Below are 18,148 nucleotides of genomic sequence, written 5' to 3'. Positions count from 1 at the left end.
TTCATGTGTGTTGTACCAACTACCAAGTACCGGATCTGGCGATCTTCAGAGCCGGCTCATCACCATGCAGGGCCTTGGGCAAAAAAGAGTATTATGCCCTATAATTATTAATTTTAATATTTTTAAAAGTATTAAATAAAACAATATCAAAATCTTAAAAACATTCAAAGAGACTAACTAATTTTATATTAATTCAAATTTCATTATTAAAATATTTTATGTAAATGTTTTTAAAATTATTTAAATTCAATATTATTATATTAATTTTTTAATTGTTTTAAGAATACGTTTCGAGTCAACTTTTTCCATACCCCTATTTCTCTACATACAATCTCTTAAAATTAAGGAATGAGATATAATAATATCTGGATCCACCCCTGCATGAGAGGAATTACCTCACTCCTCGGCTGTCATGTTAATCCACCCCTGCGGATCTGGATCCGATTACTTTGGTAATGAAGCTAATTTTGTTTATCGACGTGAAACATTTATTGTATAATGATTTGGCACGATGTACGATGGTGCCATGTGTGACAGGTCCATGATGTCAGCGAATTTAGCATACATGCTGCAGATATTTTATGTTTTTTCCGGACGAATTCTCAATTTGTTGAAAAATAAAAAAACGCCTATAAATTTTTTGAGAAGAAATTGAAAAAAATCATCTACTCTCAAACTATATTGCCATGGCCTTCTCATGTTTGCTGTCCGCTTTCTTTTTCAAAGATGAGATTTGGTTGCGTATCAACTTATCCAAAAAATGAGTAGTCGAGTAGGGGACTGGGGAGGCTCTCCCACTCGACGACTGTTTCTCTTATGCTATATGGAATAGACTACGGCTTGGAAGCAATAGCAAAAGAGGAATGTAGAGGTTTATTAGTGATGGGTCTAACTCACACCTAAAGCTAGTTCAAGACTGGAAGATTACCCACACACTTATATAATGTCCAAGAAAACACATCATATACGATGTAGGACATCTAATAGCCTCTCTCGAGATGTGGGTGGAAAACGGTCCAACGGAAACAGTCCAAGCCCAATATCTCGGACATACCACAGTAAGATGGACTATTTTATAGACTACATAGGTAGACAACTATTTATATGAGAAATTATCTGCTGGACTTTCACCATAGGCTCTGATACCGGGCCTAACTCACACCCAAAAACTAGCTCAAGAGTAGATGATTATCCACGCACTTATATAATGCCCGAGAAAACACATCATATACGATGTAGGACATCTAATAAGGTTCTATCTTGTAACCCATTCACCAGACTTTGCATCAAAGAAGACCATTGAGTTGATAATCCTTTACCTACCAGGCCTCTAATTGTTCCATTCCAAACTTCCTTAGATAAGGAGTACTAAAAAAATGGTCTCTCGACACAAGTGAATCATAATAACTGGTCCACAAATGTAGCCCACAATAGGCCCATCTTAAGTTAGGGTTTCTATCTCTTCCTCTTCTTGATCTATCGCCACTCTCCTTCTCCCCTCTTATTCGCAGCCGGAAACGTTCATTTCCGTTAGCGCCGAGAGAAAATCACGATGCCGGCGAAACAGAGGACGCCTAATGTCAGCCGAAACCCTGATCTGATCAGGGGAGTAGGTAAATACTCAAGGTCTCAGATGTACCACAAGAGAGGTCTTTGGGCTATCAAGGCCAAAAACGGCGGCGTTTTTCCCCGCCACGACACTAAGTCCAAAGTTGATTCTCCTGCGGAGAAGTCCCCTAAGTTCTATCCTGCTGAAGACGTCAAGAAACCTCTCGCCAACAGACGCAAGCCAAAGCCTACCAAGCTCAAGTACTTCATTTAAAAACACTCTTGCTGTTATTCAGACATATGTGACTGTCTTATTGTGTTTTGTTTGAATTGGTTTAGACCAATCTTGCAAAATGTTATTGGAAAGTTGTTTTTAAACAGTTTAGTTTAATCTGTAAATGGTTCTGTAGTAATCTGATCATTCTCTTACCTGTGTTTTCCAGATCCAGCATTACGCCAGGGACAGTGCTGATCATCCTTGCTGGTAGGTTCAAGGGCAAGAGAGTTGTCTTCTTGAAGCAGCTTACTTCTGGTTTACTTCTTGTGTCCGGTGAGTTCTTCTTTATCTGTGTTCTAGTGATCTTTTGTTTGAAGCCAAGCTCATTCACTTCCTGTGTTGTTATTGGGCTTTCAGGACCGTTCAAGATCAATGGTGTTCCTTTGAGACGTGTTAACCAGTCCTATGTGATTGGCACTTCCACAAAGGTTGACATTTCTGGAGTTAGCGTCGATAAATTCGATGATAAGTATTTTGGAAAGGTTGCTGAGAAGAAGAACAAGAAGGGAGAAGGAGAGTTCTTTGAGGCAGAGAAAGAGGTATGCCAAATCCCGATCCCTTTTCTTTGTAAATTACCAAATGAGGAACTTTTCTTGATATCAATTTTATGGGGTTTGGATTACGCAGGAGAAGAAGGAGATTCCACAAGGGAAGAAAGATGACCAGAAGGCCGTTGATGCAGCTTTGATCAAAGCCATTGAGGCAGTTCCAGAGTTGAAGACTTACTTGGGCGCAAGGTTCTCATTGAAACAGGGGATGAAGCCCCATGAGCTTGTTTTCTAAATTTCATAACCTTTTTTTGCTGAGGTTTCTAGAGTGTCTATCACCTTTAGTTTCATCACCTTTAGTTTTATCCTATGAACGGTTGGTCTTGTTCACCGGTCAAATACAATTTTTGGCGTCGATCTTGTTTTTGAACGTTAGTTTTTGTAGCAATGGACTATCTTTTTTTCTTTGCAAGACCTTCGAATCTTCACAACAGTTGACGTGGTGATTGTAAAAGGAATAAGACACTACAATTAACAAGATGTGTTTTGAGGTATTGATAGTAACATTTCGAATTGATCCTATTTTTCAATACTTTGATTAATTCTGTTGTTTAGTGACTTAGTGTTCATTTATAAATTATTACTAGATTTTGATTTATAAATTATTACTGGATTTTGATCCGCCCTTAAAAAGATTGGTATATTCTTTTATTTTAAATTTATTTTTTTATATTTGTTTTTTATTTTTGATTATATTTTTATTTTCTTAATTATTTGTGTATAAATTTAGATCAAAATATATTGTAATTTAAAAATTGATCCGGTATACGCACGGTTAAGGCTGAGTTACGGATCGAACTTACCCCGCTGACCCGTCAACCCGCAGATTTTTAACTTTGTTTCGGTTAAAAATATGATATGCACAACCTGCAAACAAATAATATTGTACATGCATGCGCCCCGCTTAATTTTGTGGTTATACGTGGGTTATATACATATTTTAAAAATCATTATTTAATTTAATTACTATAAAAGTATATTTATAATTAAAAAACTATACATGACTTAAATATTAAATTATTATTTTTAAATTCTTGTATTTAAAAAAAGTATTTACTTTTTTTAATTTTTATTTTTTTAAAATAATTTGCGGGTCGACGGGTAGCCGCGATCCAAAATCCACCAACTCATACTAAGCCCGCATAAAAAACTCATAATCCGCATCCGCAAATCAATTTTTTAAATAGTTGAACGAAAAATAATTAGTTAGTGAAAGGATTCAACAATTTTTTTAAGTAAATTTTTTGGTAGTTTAATAGTATAGATGAGGTACAATGTTGTTTTAAATTAATTCCACATCATCGTTCGATACAAAAAAATTATATAAACATTAGTAATAGAAACAGTGGTTTATACAAATCTTTTTAGGCACATATTTAAAATGTTAGAAGTCAACGGTTTAGATTATAGTAATATTTAAAGTCAATAACAGTAATACGATTTATTTAAATGAAGGAGAATCTTATTAAGTTGCTATAAAATATGTTAGTTATAAAATTTTGTTATGGTAATAGGTTGGACTAAAAAAATGAAAGGATCCAAAACAACTTGTATAAGTCAATTTTTCAAGACTGCTTCTCTTTTAATAGTATAGAGTATTAACCGAGATAAAGGCAAACTAAAACTAAACCGACTAAAAGTGAATGAATATATAAGTGTTGTTTATTTGAACTCACGCCAATTTTGTAGGTAATCTGCAAGGTAGAAAAACAATTTAAAAGTTTTTTAATATAAACTTTTTGATTCCTTTTAATCCACGAAAAATACAGATCTTTTAAAGAGAAGCACAAGCTAGGCTATCAATGAGCTTCTTCAAATGATTCAGCAATTTCGTAATAATGTACTCCTTCACTTCTTTTTCATCGTCTCCAAATACATTGCACAATGCTTCAACGTAGTAAGTTGGGAATTTCCGGTTCTTTTTCAAAAAGTACATGATGACCCTTGTCTCGTCTCTGCATAATTGGTCTTCCATGACGTCGTTATGAGATGTAATGGGACTGTTCGAAGGAGAAGGAGAAAGGGATTGAGCGATGTTTCTTCGTATGCAAGTTTCCACAGGGCTCTTATTCTTGATTACCATCGTGGTTCTTTTTACGCAAGTTAAACTATTGAGAAGCTCCTTCAAACGATTCAACAATTTATAAGTAATGTATGTCTTCACTTTCTTTTGATCGCTTCCAAATACATTGCACAACGCCTTAACGTAGTATGGTGGGAACTTTCCGTTCAATTTCAGGAAGGACGTGATGTTTCGTGTCTCCTCTTTGCATAATTCATCTGACACCTCGAAATTAGATGTTTCGGGTTTGTTTGAAGGAGGAGAGAGCGACGGGGAAATGTTTTTTCTTATGCAAGCTTCCAAAGGGCTCTGATTGGCTAAGGAGATAGCAGAAATGGAGAGAACGACTAGGAGGAAGACGATGGTGCTCATGGAGGTCTTCATTATTGCGTCTGGTATATCTTGGTGATATATGATAAACAAGTGCATGAACATATATATGTTAAGAGTTCAGATGAAACTGTAAATTGTCAAGGCTTGAAACTTGTTTCGCATTAACTTCATGTTCCCATCGGTTTGAACTTGATATAAGTTTAGTTTCTTTTAGGAGCTTTTATAAGTTTTATTAAGTCTGATGTCGAAGACGTTTCTGAAATTATGAATCGAGTGAAATTCTGTATATACATTGGCCTCCAAAGAGAATGTTGGAATCATGGCAGAGAGCTGAGGTAATATTAGTCTCATGAAATGGCATTCAAGAATAGCAGTAAAGGAACGAAGTACTAGGTTGGAACATATAAATACATGCATCGATCTTGATAAGACTGCTTTCCCCCGGAAAATCTGATATATATGCATGTTGTGTCGACTTCCCACAGACTTCAAGTTCCTCTGTCCTGACACACAATTCTTTTTGTAATTGTGTGTAGGTACTAGGTGTGTATGTGTTTTCTTTTAATATCAAATCAAAAGAGCATACATGCAGTGCCGTGACAAAAATCTTTAATGCCACAGGCTAAAAAAATAATATTTATATTTTACAAAATGTTTTACAGTAAAATAATACAATTGTTCAGAAATATTTTATAAAGAAAATGTTTTACCAAAGTTTTGGATTATTTTATTTAATGTTAAATAAAAATATAACAAATGTAAATTATTCAATTTTTCACAAAACTTACTTTTAGTTCTAAAGAATAAATAAAATAATAGACAATAAAAAGTTAACTCCAAAGATATCATTAGTGACTTATATATGTTCAAGAATATATTTTTATCAGAGTATTTAATTATAAACAATAAAATAATAATAAGATACAAAGAAAAAAAAATTAATAGAACATGAAATTTTAAATATTTTCATATATGTAAATATAGTACGAATTAAATGGTTTATATTTATGTTTTGATTATAAAAATAAGTTCGAAAAAGTATTAGTAGTAATCTATCTTCCAGTTAGAAAATATCAAATTACCAATAAAACCTTATTTTATGTTAAAAACCCAATAGACCCAAATATGCCCGTTAAAGTTTACAAAAAAATGGTACCCTAAACTAATGTTAGACTTTTCATGTAGTAGGCACGGTTCTGCATACAAGTTCAAACGGTCTAGAGTATCAAAGTTTTTTTTTTTTTTTGGTAAAATGTTAAATATTATTACCAATTTTCGAATTTTTGACAGAAGTTACAGTAGATAACTAGTAGCAGAAAATAAAAAAGCAACACCATACAAGCACACTACGAACAACAACAAAGGACCGGATCGAACAACAACGCAGCGCTCGCTGGTAAACGGAGTAATAGCGAGACGAGACCAAACCTTACACTCCAGAAGTAGATGAGAAGACCGTCTGGTTGCCGCGAGATACCGAGAGAAGGGCGCCCTCAAACCCTGAATACTACAGTTCCTACAGCTTCCAAACCGATAACAACCCAGAACGAACCAAAGTGAAGAATCTAACCACGAACCCAGAGCAGACTTGATAAAAGACACCACCGGCGGTACGAGGAAGAGTCAAAGACTGACGATGCCGTCGTGCAGTAGTTAACGCTGGAGATTACCGCCTCCATTGCATTCTACTGGGACCGTATACACCCATTTAACCACAGACTCAAGAGAATATGGATCAGTAATCGCACAACTCCTCCGGAGGGGACAAAACCGACGTCAAACTCGTGAGCCGCTGACTAACTACCACTCCAAGTAACACATACGAACCGGAAGTAGCTGCTTAGCCAAGAACCAAACTGTTGAGATTATTGAGAAAGAGATGGCTCTGGTACAGGCCACAACCGTCAACGCCACAAGGATCTGAGCGGTGAAGGAAACACACGGAAACCCACACACTACGCGAGCCACAGGGAAGGTCGGAGAACAGACGGACGTCTCCACCATAGTCACCAACAAACCCCCGCGCAGCCACCGTCGGAGAACACAACGGAGGCGCCTCAAACCGAGTAGAGAGAGCTCGAGAAAAGCCCGATCGGCCTCACTCACGAAACCAAGATCCGGATAATCTGAGTTCCCCAACTCCACACGCAGCCGCACCCACCACCAGACGCCACACTGGAGGTTAGACAAGACAGACGAAGAGCTCCACGACGCTGCACGCACCACCATCTCAACGCATCTTGACAGGGTCTCGACAAAATCTCAGGAAGCTCCTATTTCAGACAAGGGTAGCACACAACGGAAGAAGAAGCCGTCCTCTAGCGATTTCCGCCGTCGAAACCCCTAGATCTATAGTCGGAGAACCAGATCTGAGACACCACCGAGATGCGCCCTCGCCGCAGAATACAGAGATAACGAAGAGAGAAACACAGAGAACTGGATTAAACGGGAGATAGCAACGGTCCGGCGGCCGCTCGACGGAGGCGGCGACCGCCGGAGGAGGAAATGACTGGAAACGACGACTTTTGACGAGAGAAAGGGGGGAGGAAAAGCCGTCAGGCGAATTGACCTCCAAAACTGTTTAGGGTTAACTTTTTATAGTGACTAGCCCCACCGCTTGCGCGGCCCCAAATCCAGGAAATCCCTCCCCTCCGGCTTGGACCTACGGATTAATGTATAGTCCGCTTGCCCCTACTCGTATGGGGAAACCCCTCCGGCTTGGACCTACGGTTGGTATACACCGCTTGCCCCTACTCGTATGAGGAAGGATTTATTTGGAGAGGCATAGTACCACCCTGCTATCCCCGAGAATCGAACTGGCGACCTCGGGTAGACATGTGTGAGAAGATTCGCTGGTAACCACTAGGCCACCAACGCTTCTCAAAACTGTTTAGGGTTAACTTTTTATAGTGACTAGCCCCACCGCTTGCGCGGCCCCAAATCCAGGAAATCCCTCCCCTCCGGCTTGGACCTACGGATTAATGTATAGTCCGCTTGCCCCTACTCGTATGGGGAAACCCCTCCGGCTTGGACCTACGGTTGGTATACACCGCTTGCCCCTACTCGTATGAGGAAGGATTTATTTGGAGAGGCATAGTACCACCCTGCTATCCCCGAGAATCGAACTGGCGACCTCGGGTAGACATGTGTGAGAAGATTCGCTGGTAACCACTAGGCCACCAACGCTTCTCAAAACTGTTTAGGGTTAACTTTTTATAGTGACTAGCCCCACCGCTTGCGCGGCCCCAAATCCAGGAAATCCCTCCCCTCCGGCTTGGACCTACGGATTAATGTATAGTCCGCTTGCCCCTACTCGTATGGGGAAACCCCTCCGGCTTGGACCTACGGTTGGTATACACCGCTTGCCCCTACTCGTATGAGGAAGGATTTATTTGGAGAGGCATAGTACCACCCTGCTATCCCCGAGAATCGAACTGGCGACCTCGGGTAGACATGTGTGAGAAGATTCGCTGGTATCAAAGTTGACAATAAAAACAAAATCGGGATCAGTTACTACATATTTAACATATTAGACAGCTAAAACTGTTTATACATATAAAATAAATAAAAAAATTTAACATATTTTTATCGTTATTTGGCATGTGATTTCGAGTTTAAGAATTAATATTAGTTTTATTATTAATTTTAGGTCATTCCTTTGAATTGAATCACAATTGATTTCGGTTCTAATACAGTAGAAATCTGATTAAATCTTTCATTTTTTTCTTTTAGGATTTGTTAATAAATAAATAAACATATTATAATATATATATATATATATATATATTGAAAATTATGAGTAATATAATATATACTGTTATGAAAAAGTTGAATTGTTGATAGACCCAAAATTACATAAGCAAGCCAAATCAATATTTTTTTGATAAGTTTATCATCGGTTAGGGTTCAAGACGTAAGAAAGTTTATCATCGGTTCGGGAACAATTGACACTTATTAAGGCTGGACAACAAAAATCGAATCTGAAGAATCGAACCGAATCTGATACGAATGAGTTCAAGACTTTGATATCTAGAGAACTGGAACCAAATCCGATTCGAACGAGTTCAAGACTTTCATTTTGATTCAATATGGTTGGTAATATTCAGTTCAGATCAAATTATAACTATAATTGTAACTAGATTTTGATCCACATAAGTGTTTTAATATTTTTTAAACATTTTTTCATCAAAAGTTTTTTTTAAACATACTGTATATGTTTATGCACATAAATATATTAGCATTGGAATATTATTTGTATTGAATGTTATTTTGCCTTTTATTATATACTAATTACATACAGTATTAAATGTTGTTTTATATCTTCGGATTTTTAGCAGATATAAAATTATTATTAATGTAATAAGTAAGTAATTATATAAATTCTTATTTATTTTTATGTCAGTTTTATATTATTCATGTATGTTAAATATCTAAAATTTTGAAAATAGTAAATTATATAGCATAAACGAACTACTTATTTTGGATAGGAAAAAATTGATGCGTTTTAATATTTATGAAATGGTAAAAATGATTTTATATTGATTTTATATCAAATTATTTGTATTAATTTATATAAAGAATTAAATACGGATAAAATTAATTAATTGTTTACTTTAGAAAAATTGTTAAGATATATTGTCATTTGAAACCTTTTTTAATGTTGACCATAAATAAAATTAATTGATTGTATTTTTATGAATATTTTGTTAAGAATAATTGATCTTAAGAATTAGGATTAGTTAGTTTCTATTTTTTAGTGGCACAGATTATATTAAAAAGTTATTTTAAGGATCAGTTCATATTGTTACTTCAACTTTAATTGTTAAACTATTGATTTAATAATAAATTAATAATAACATAGAAACAAGTTCTTGGAAAACATGATATATAGATCATTGGGTTGTGACAAAAAAAAAAGATCATTGGGTTATACTTGTATTATTTATTTTTGTGAGAATTCCATATGTTAAAATTAAATAATCATGAGGGGTTTTCACGTGACTTATGTGGAAAATTTGCCTGAATAAGTAATTGTGTAAGTCTGTTTAATTATTTAAGATGTATTTGCTTATTTCTTCAGATAGTTTTCAATTATAATTTATATACTTAATATAAGACAGTTCCCATTTTTTTATACATTGAAGACTTTTTCTTAGAGAAAACCTTACACTTTTATAAAAGAGAAAATGACAAATATAGCACCAATCCAAGTTTTTGTTCCAAAACTAGCACTCAAGGCACAAAGTCACAAAAATAAGTTTCATTAATATGATCATTTACCATAGTGCCCCTCTCTTTGTTTGATTAATAATCCTTAAAAAATAAAACTTGAAATCACAACGTCGACGGCTTCTCACATCTCCGCTGTCGATGACTTCTCACATCTCCGGCATCGATCGTCTCTCGTCATCATCTCCGGCGTCGCTCATCTTTCGCCGTCATCATCTCACTGTCACTCATCACGTCTATCTTCCTCAGCTTTGCTGCTGCGCCGCCGTCTCTGTTTCGAAAAGGTATCTTCCATCCATGGATTTTTGATTTTGATTGACATTTATCTAATATAGACTTCGAATTTCGTTGAATCAGGTATATGGTATCGATTTACTTTTCAATTTTCAATTTGGTGAAGCATTTACGCTATGATCCATTTTGATGGATTTTTGTGATTTTGGTTTAAAGGTATTTGGTAACGACAATGAGGGAGACGGAAAAAGAATCCGATCGATATGGATCCGTGGTGTGGTCATTGCGAGTCTCTTACTCCCGAGTATGCTGCAGTCGCTATGGATATCAAGAGCGACGGTGACGTTTTGGCTAAAGCTGAGGTGACAGAGTAGAATGAGATTAAGCTTTACACTTGACTGAAGGACCAAGTAAGTGGAACCTCGATTCTAAATCAGTTCAAATATTTTTGTGTGATTTGTATTACAATTTCACATATTTTGTGTGGAACTGTGGATTGTATTGCTGTTCAATTTGTTGGACTGATTGAAAGCCACAGTTTCTGAAAAAGTTAAATGACTTGTGATTTAGAAAAACAATAGTGACGTGGGTGAAGAAAAAGAAAGGTCTTTATAGTGTATATAGCCTCACCACGTTATAGATGATGCGGAGAAAGTTTAAACTTTTGGAACAAAGTCGTCATGGGTTACTCTTGAGCTCTTTGGTGCTATGTATGGTTTCTCTATCCACTTGTTATTTTTGTTGCTTCTTCTCAAATTCGTTACAGTTGGGATATTAACCAAAAAAATGTGAACTTTTCAGGGTGGTTTAACATGATCAACTTGCTGTTGTTTCTAAAACTGAAGAGGATGTCATTTGACCAAGTAGTGAATAATTATTGGAGACCCCTAAGTTTTGTATTGATTGAGTGGCTTTAAGAAAATGTTTATTTTTTAACCAATGTGATAGCTGTACCAAGCAAACTTGAATTCTGCAGGTTATTACTGATTAATCTAGTTGTACCAAGCAAACTACTGATACATTTACTTTTGGGATATTTGGTCTTGCTCAAAGATTAGCCTTTTTTGTAGCATATCATTTCCAAGACTTGAATAGACATCAATCTAAAGGTTCAGTTAAGCTTTAGCTTAGTAATTATTAAGTTTTACGTGTTATGCTGTATTTGACTTTTTGCTTTTCCGATTTTGGAAGACTTTATTCAAATTTAGGATAGCTATCCTGAACAAGAATTGTTTTAAGATTGTCTAGATAATTATTTTCTGGAAGGCTTTCCTAAAACTACACATATCTTTTTAAAAATTTTAAAACTTTACACATTTTCACAAGGACAAGCAACAAGACTAACAATGCTATAAGAAAATTCACGAGCCTACCAAAGATATCAACATGCTTAAGGAGAACAAGACACCAAGCAAAAAATTTCAATTTTGTTACCATCTAATTTTCTGGAAAGCTTTCCTGAAACTACACAAATCATTCCTGAATTTTTTTATAAACACTACAAAGTTTCACAAGCACAAGCAACAAAAAAACTAACAATATTATAAGCAACATTTACTAAACACATTCAATAGATGCAAACAAACAACAAATGAATATGTAAATAGAGATATAAAACTATAAATTAAAGAAACCATTCTTAAATTAAATTTTAAATTTTTAAGAAATCATTCTTAAATATTTTACTTTATATCCTAACATTTTCGTTTTAAATATTAAATATTCAGGCAGCTCTTCCTAAATATGTTATTTACTATCCTAACATTTTCTTTTTCTAAATAAATATTAAATTTCCAGGAAGCCATTCCTGAATATATTACTTGATATCCTATAATGATATATATGCAAGTTTTGTTGATATATAATTTTTAATTTTCCATTCTAACATATTACATTTTAATTAAATATTAATTTTTCAAGAAGCCATTCCTAAATATTTCATCTTGTTATCCTAACATTTTTCTTTTTAATTAAATATTAAATATCCAGGCACATCTTTCTAAATATGTTATTTACTATCCTAACATTTTTTTTAATTAAATATTAAATTTTCAGGAAGTCATTCCTGAATATATTACTTGATATCCTAAATATGATTTATATGCAATTTTTGTTAATATATACATTTTAACTTGCTATTCTAACATATTATCTTTTAATTAAATATTAAATTTTCAAGAAGTCATTCCTAAATATTTCATCTTGTTATCCTAATATTTTTTTAATTAAATATTAAATATTCAGGCATGCATTTCTAAATATGTTCTTTACCATCCTAGCTAACATTTCTTTTAAAAATTAAATATTAAATTTTCAGGAAGTCCTTCCTGAATATATTACTTGATATCCTAATACATTTTTTTAAATTAAATATTAAATTGTCAGGAAGTCCTTCCTAAATATTTTACTTGCTTTCCTTAAACTTTATTTTTAATCAAATATTAAAATTTCAGGAAGCTATTCCTAAGTATTTTTCCTGCTATCCTCACATTTTTTTTCATTTTTAATTAAATATTAAATTTTCAACAATTCCTTCATAAATATTTTACTTGCTATCCAAACATTTTATTTTAGTTAAATATTAAATTTTCAAGAAACACTTCTATAGCCAATGAATTTCTTATATGTAATATGTGTTTTGTAAACAATGAACTCTATTTGGAGATTTTTCAAATTTGGATTCTCTGTTTGGAGATTTCTATAGCCAATGAATTTCTTATAGATTTTGATTATGTTGTTTTGTTTTGGTTGTTCTGGAAGATTAAGTTCTAATTCAGAATAACCATCTAGAACAATAATTGTCTAACATTTCTTACCCGCTTTTTGATTCTCTTCGAAAACAGATTTATGTAATAAAACACGCTCATTTTATTTTCTGGAAACCCATCCTGAATGTTCCAAAAGCTATCCTAGATAACATGTGTTTTGTATAAATATGATATATATGCAAATTTTGTTAATATATACATTTTAACTTGCTATTCTAACATATTACCTTTTAATTAAATATTAAATTTTCAAGAAGTCATTCCTAAATATTTCATCCTTTTATCCTAACATTTTTTAATTAAATATTAAATATTCAGGCATGCCTTTCTAAACATGTTATTTACCATCCTAACATTTTTTAAAAATTAAATATTAAACTTCCAGGAAGCTCTTCCTGAATATATTACTTGATATCCTAATATATTTTCTTTTTAATTAAATATTAAATTTTCAGGAAGCTCTTCCTAAATATTTTACTTGCTTTCTTTAAACTTTATTTTTAATCAAATATTAAAATTTCAGTCTAAACATGTTATTTAACATCCTAACATTTAAAAAAGAATGAAATATTTAATTTTCACTAAGCCCTTCCTGAATATATTACTTGATATCCTAATATAATTTTTTTTAATTAAATATTAAATTGGATTGGTGTTATATGGGTCATTTTTTATAGATTTTGATTATGTTGTTTTGTATTTGATCATATTGTGCACAAAAAACAAGTTGTTCATATAGAAAAGATAATACTATTAAGGTGTGTGTTTTTATGTGCGTGTTTTAGTTGAAATGTGAAAGATGCGGCGAGGTTACTCAAATAGAAACATGTGTTACTTTGAATGAGACTTTTACACTTCTATTTTGTAGACAATGAAATATATTTGATGATTTCTATAGCCAATGAATTTTCTTATAGATTTTGATTATGTTTTTTTTTTTGTTTTGGAAGATTAAGTTCCAATTTAGGATAGCCATCTTGAACAAGGATTGTCTAACATTCCTTACACGCTTTTGATTCTCTTTGAAAACAGATTTATACAAGAAAACACACACTTTTTTTTGGAAACTCATCTTGAAAGTGCAAAAGCTATCATATACCACATTTAACACTTTCTTGATAGAATTATTGAAAATGCTTCAAGCTATTTTTTGAAAGTATATGTCTTTTTCTTACTCATTTTATTTTCTAGAAACTCATCCTAAAAATATTTCAAGACATCCTGAAATTTCTTCAATAACAACTTAAATGAAACAAACGTTTTCATCATTCATTACAAACTTCTTACTTGTCCAAGTCAACATCAAAGTTCAAAAACATAGTTTAAGACCTTTAGGCCAAAACAAATAATGAGTGTGACCAAGCAAAAAAAAAACAGATACTTGAGCTCAAGCAGTGCTAGCATTTCAGGTATTGAATCTCCCATCGTCTTGCCGTCCTGCATAACCAAGCCAATTTTTTTTTTCAAATGTTCAGGAAAGCTATCCTGAAATTTTGAAACACCTTCCAGAAATTAAAAAAAAACCCCCACAAAGTTTCACAAGCAAACTCATCTCAGTTACACTCAGAAACACTGCGATTGCGGATAAAATACCACCACATGATCAACAGAATCAACATTATCTAGAAAAGAACACAATCAAAGGTACATTACCTCAATTTAGTAGTCTTTACCAAACAGTCTAATGAGATACTGAATCTTCCATCATGTTGTTGTCCTGCATAACCAAGCCAAAAAAAATTCAATTTTCTCGAAAGCTATCCCGAATTTTTGAAACACTTTCCTGAAATTAAAAAAAAAACAGTTTCCACACAATTTTTCCCCGAGATCGCTGTGGAGTTTGGTAATCATCAGAAACTTATCCTTTCTCCCGAGAACTATTTATTCAGGGTAAAGTAAAATGACTTCATCTTTTCCTTTAAGCTACGTGTTTGATAACATGTGCTAGCATTAACAGTTTCTGTCTTGGAAAGCTATTACAACAGTTTCCATTTGTGTTTCTTACAGCACACTAAAGTTAGAGGCGCTTACTGCCTTAGAATATTTCCTGATAGAGACTCAACAACACTCCTTAGAAGTAGTGTATGCAGACTCACTTTACCTATTTTGCATTCATTTCCCTCTATCTGTGAAGTCATGTATCATGTATGATTAGTTTCATGATAGATCATTTGTTCTTCACTCTTTGATTTCAAATTAACTCCAGTTTCTGTTTTTTCTTTTTTCTTTTTGCTTCCAATGAGATGAGTAGAATGTTTATACATTTTTCTTTCTTTTTTTTTATCAGGAATTGTTGTTCGGAATACGCTCGTCACTTATGACCGTGAAAATGACAAGCTCGGGTTTTTGAAAACCAACTGTTCTGATCTATGGAGGAGGCTGGCGTCACCACCAGATTGCTTGTGTGTTCCTCACGTCTCTTTTTGCTTTCAACTCGACAAGTGTTATGTAATAAGTGACATTTCTTGTGTGTGTGGCTTCTTTTTTTAAGTAAATATTAAAAATTCTGGCGGGTCTTCCTAAATATGTTATTTACTATCCTAACATTTTTTAATTAAATATTAAATATTGACTTTTTGCTTTGACGATTTTGGAAGACCTTGTTCAAATTTAGGATAGCTATCCTGAACAAAAATTATCTTAAAATTGTCTTGATAATTATTTTCTGGAAGGCTTTCCTGAAACTACACAAATCTTTCTTGAAATTTTAAAACTCTACACATTTTCAAAAACACAAGCAACAAGAGACTAACAATATCATAAGAAAATTCACGAGCCTACCAAAGATATCAACATGCTTAAGGAGAACAAAACACTAAGCAAAAAATTTTTCAAACCATCCGATTTTCTGGAAAGCTTTCCTAAAACTACACAAATCCTTCCCGAAATTTTTCTAAACACTACAAAGTTTTACAAGCGCAAGCAACAAAAGACTAACAATGTTATTTTTTAATATTAAATATTTAGACAGCTCTTCCTAAATATTTTATTTACTATCCTAACATTTTCTTTTTTTTAATTAAAGATTAAATTTTCAGAAAGTCATTCCTGAATATATTACTTGATATCCTATAATGATATATGCAAGAAAACACACTCATTTTAGTTTTCTGGAAATCCATCCTAAAAGTGCCAAAAGCTTACACACTTTTGATTCTCTTCAAAAACAGACTTATGCAAGAAAACACACTCATTTTATTTTTCGGGAAACTCATCCTGAAAATGCCAAAAGCTATCCTATATAACATATGTGTTTTTTAATAATACCACATTTAACACTTTCTCGATATAATTATTGAAAATGCTTCAAGCTATCCAATTTTAATGTTCTCTGTTTGATATGTGTCTATATTTTATAGACAATGAACTCTATTTGGTGATTTCTATAGCCAATGAATTTTCTTATAGATTTTGATTATGTTTTTTTTTTGTTTTGGAAGATTAAGTTCCAATTTAGGATATCCATCTTGAACAAAGATTGTCTAACATTCCTTACACACTTTTGATTCTCTTCTAAAATAGACTTATGCGAGAAAACACACTCATTTTATTTCCTGGAAACTCATCCTGAAAGTGCCAAAAGCTATCTTATATAACATATGTGTTTTCTGATGATACCACATTTAACACTTTTTGATAGAATTAAAATTCTTCATGCTATTCTATTTTAATGTTCTATGTTTGATATGTGTTATATATTTTGTAGACAATGAACTCTATTTGGTGATTTCTATAGCCAATGAATTTTCTTATAGATTTTGATTATGTTTTTTTTGTTTTGGATGATTAAATTCCAATTTAGGATAGCCATCCTTAACAAGGATTGTCTAACATTCCTTACACACTTTTGATTCTCTTTCTAAAACAGACTTATACAAGAAAACACATTCATTTTATTTTTCTGGAAACCCATCCTGAAAGTGCCAAAAGCTTACAGACTTTTGATTGTCTTCGAAAACAGACTTATGCAAGAAAACACAGTCATTTTATTTTTCTGGAAACCCATCCTGAAAGTGCCAAGAGCTATCCTATATAACATATGTGTATTATAGTGATACCACATTTAACACTTTCTCGATAAAATTATTGAAAATGCTTCAAGCTATCCAATTTTAATGTTCTCTGTTTGATATGTGTTCTATATTTTGTAGACAATGAACTCTATTTGGTGATTCTATAGCCAATGAATTTTCTTATAGATTTTGATTATGTTTTTTTTTGTTTTAGAAGATTAAGTTCCAATTTAGGATAGCCATCCTGAACAAGGATTCTCTAACATTCCTTATACGCTTTTGATTCTCTTCGGAAAAAAATTTATGCAAGAAAACACACTTATTTTATTTTTCTGGAAACTCATCTTGAAAGTGCCAAAAGCTATCCTATATAAAATATATGTTTTATAATGATACCACATTTAATACTTTTTGATAGAATTATTGAAAATGCTTCAAGCTATCATATTTTAATGTTCTATGTTTGATATGTCTTCTCTATTTTGTAGACAAATGAACTCTATTTGGTTATTTCTATAGCCAATGATTTTTCTTATAGATTTTGATTATATTTTTTTGTCTTGGATGATTAAGTTCCAATTTAGGATAGCCATCCTGAACAAGGATTGTCTAATATTCCTTACACACTTTTGATTCTCTTCTAAAACAGACTTATGCAAGAAAACACATTCATTTTATTTTCCTGGAAACTCATCTTGAAAGTGTCAAATGCTATCCTATATAACATATGTGTTTTTAATGATACCACATTTAACACTTTCTCGATAAAATTATTGAAAATGCTTCAAGCTATCCAATTTTAATGTTCTCTGTTTGATATGTGTTCTAAATTTTGTAGACAATGAAATCTATTTGGTGATTTCTATATCCAATGAATTTTCTTATAGATTTTGATTATGTTTTTTGTTTTGTTTTGGAAGATTAAGTTCCAATTTACACGCTTTTGATTCTCTTCGAAAACAGACTTATGCAAGAAAACACACTCATTTTATTTTTCTGGAAACTTATCCTGAAAGTGCCAAAAGTTATCATATATAACATATGTGTTTTTTAATGATACCACATTTAACACTTTCTCGATAGTATTATTGAAAATTCTTCAAGCTATCGAGTTTTAATGTTCTCTGTTTGATATG

General features: G+C 32.9%; 1 protein-coding gene across 1 annotated transcript; it reads left to right on the top strand.

Annotated features, from left to right (window-relative positions):
- The first annotated feature begins 1,475 nt into the window (after positions 1–1,475).
- Positions 1,476–2,778, top strand: LOC108814896 (60S ribosomal protein L6-3). Its single transcript, XM_018587539.2, has 4 exons — positions 1,476–1,809; positions 1,992–2,098; positions 2,183–2,364; positions 2,453–2,778. Exons 1-4 carry the CDS (start codon positions 1,553–1,555, stop codon positions 2,606–2,608), a joined length of 702 nt encoding a protein of 233 aa, XP_018443041.1. The 5' UTR covers positions 1,476–1,552; the 3' UTR covers positions 2,609–2,778.
- The last annotated feature ends 15,370 nt before the right edge of the window (positions 2,779–18,148 follow it).

This window comes from Raphanus sativus, chromosome 7, assembly GCF_000801105.2.
Source record: "Raphanus sativus cultivar WK10039 chromosome 7, ASM80110v3, whole genome shotgun sequence".
In the NCBI taxonomy this organism is placed as follows: domain Eukaryota; kingdom Viridiplantae; phylum Streptophyta; class Magnoliopsida; order Brassicales; family Brassicaceae; genus Raphanus; species Raphanus sativus.
Note: the sequence above shows the minus strand (reverse complement) of the source record. Positions and strands in the feature narration are given on the sequence as shown.

Excerpts from the sequence above, each read along its gene's own strand:
- LOC108814896 (XM_018587539.2), top strand. The coding sequence starts at position 1,553 with ATGCCGGCGAAACAGAGGACGCCTAATGTCAGCCGAAACCCTGATCTG. Across the intron at positions 1,810-1,991 it reads CCAAAGCCTACCAAGCTCAA|ATCCAGCATTACGCCAGGGA; the intron begins GTACTTCATTTA and ends TGTGTTTTCCAG. Across the intron at positions 2,099-2,182 it reads TGGTTTACTTCTTGTGTCCG|GACCGTTCAAGATCAATGGT; the intron begins GTGAGTTCTTCT and ends TTGGGCTTTCAG.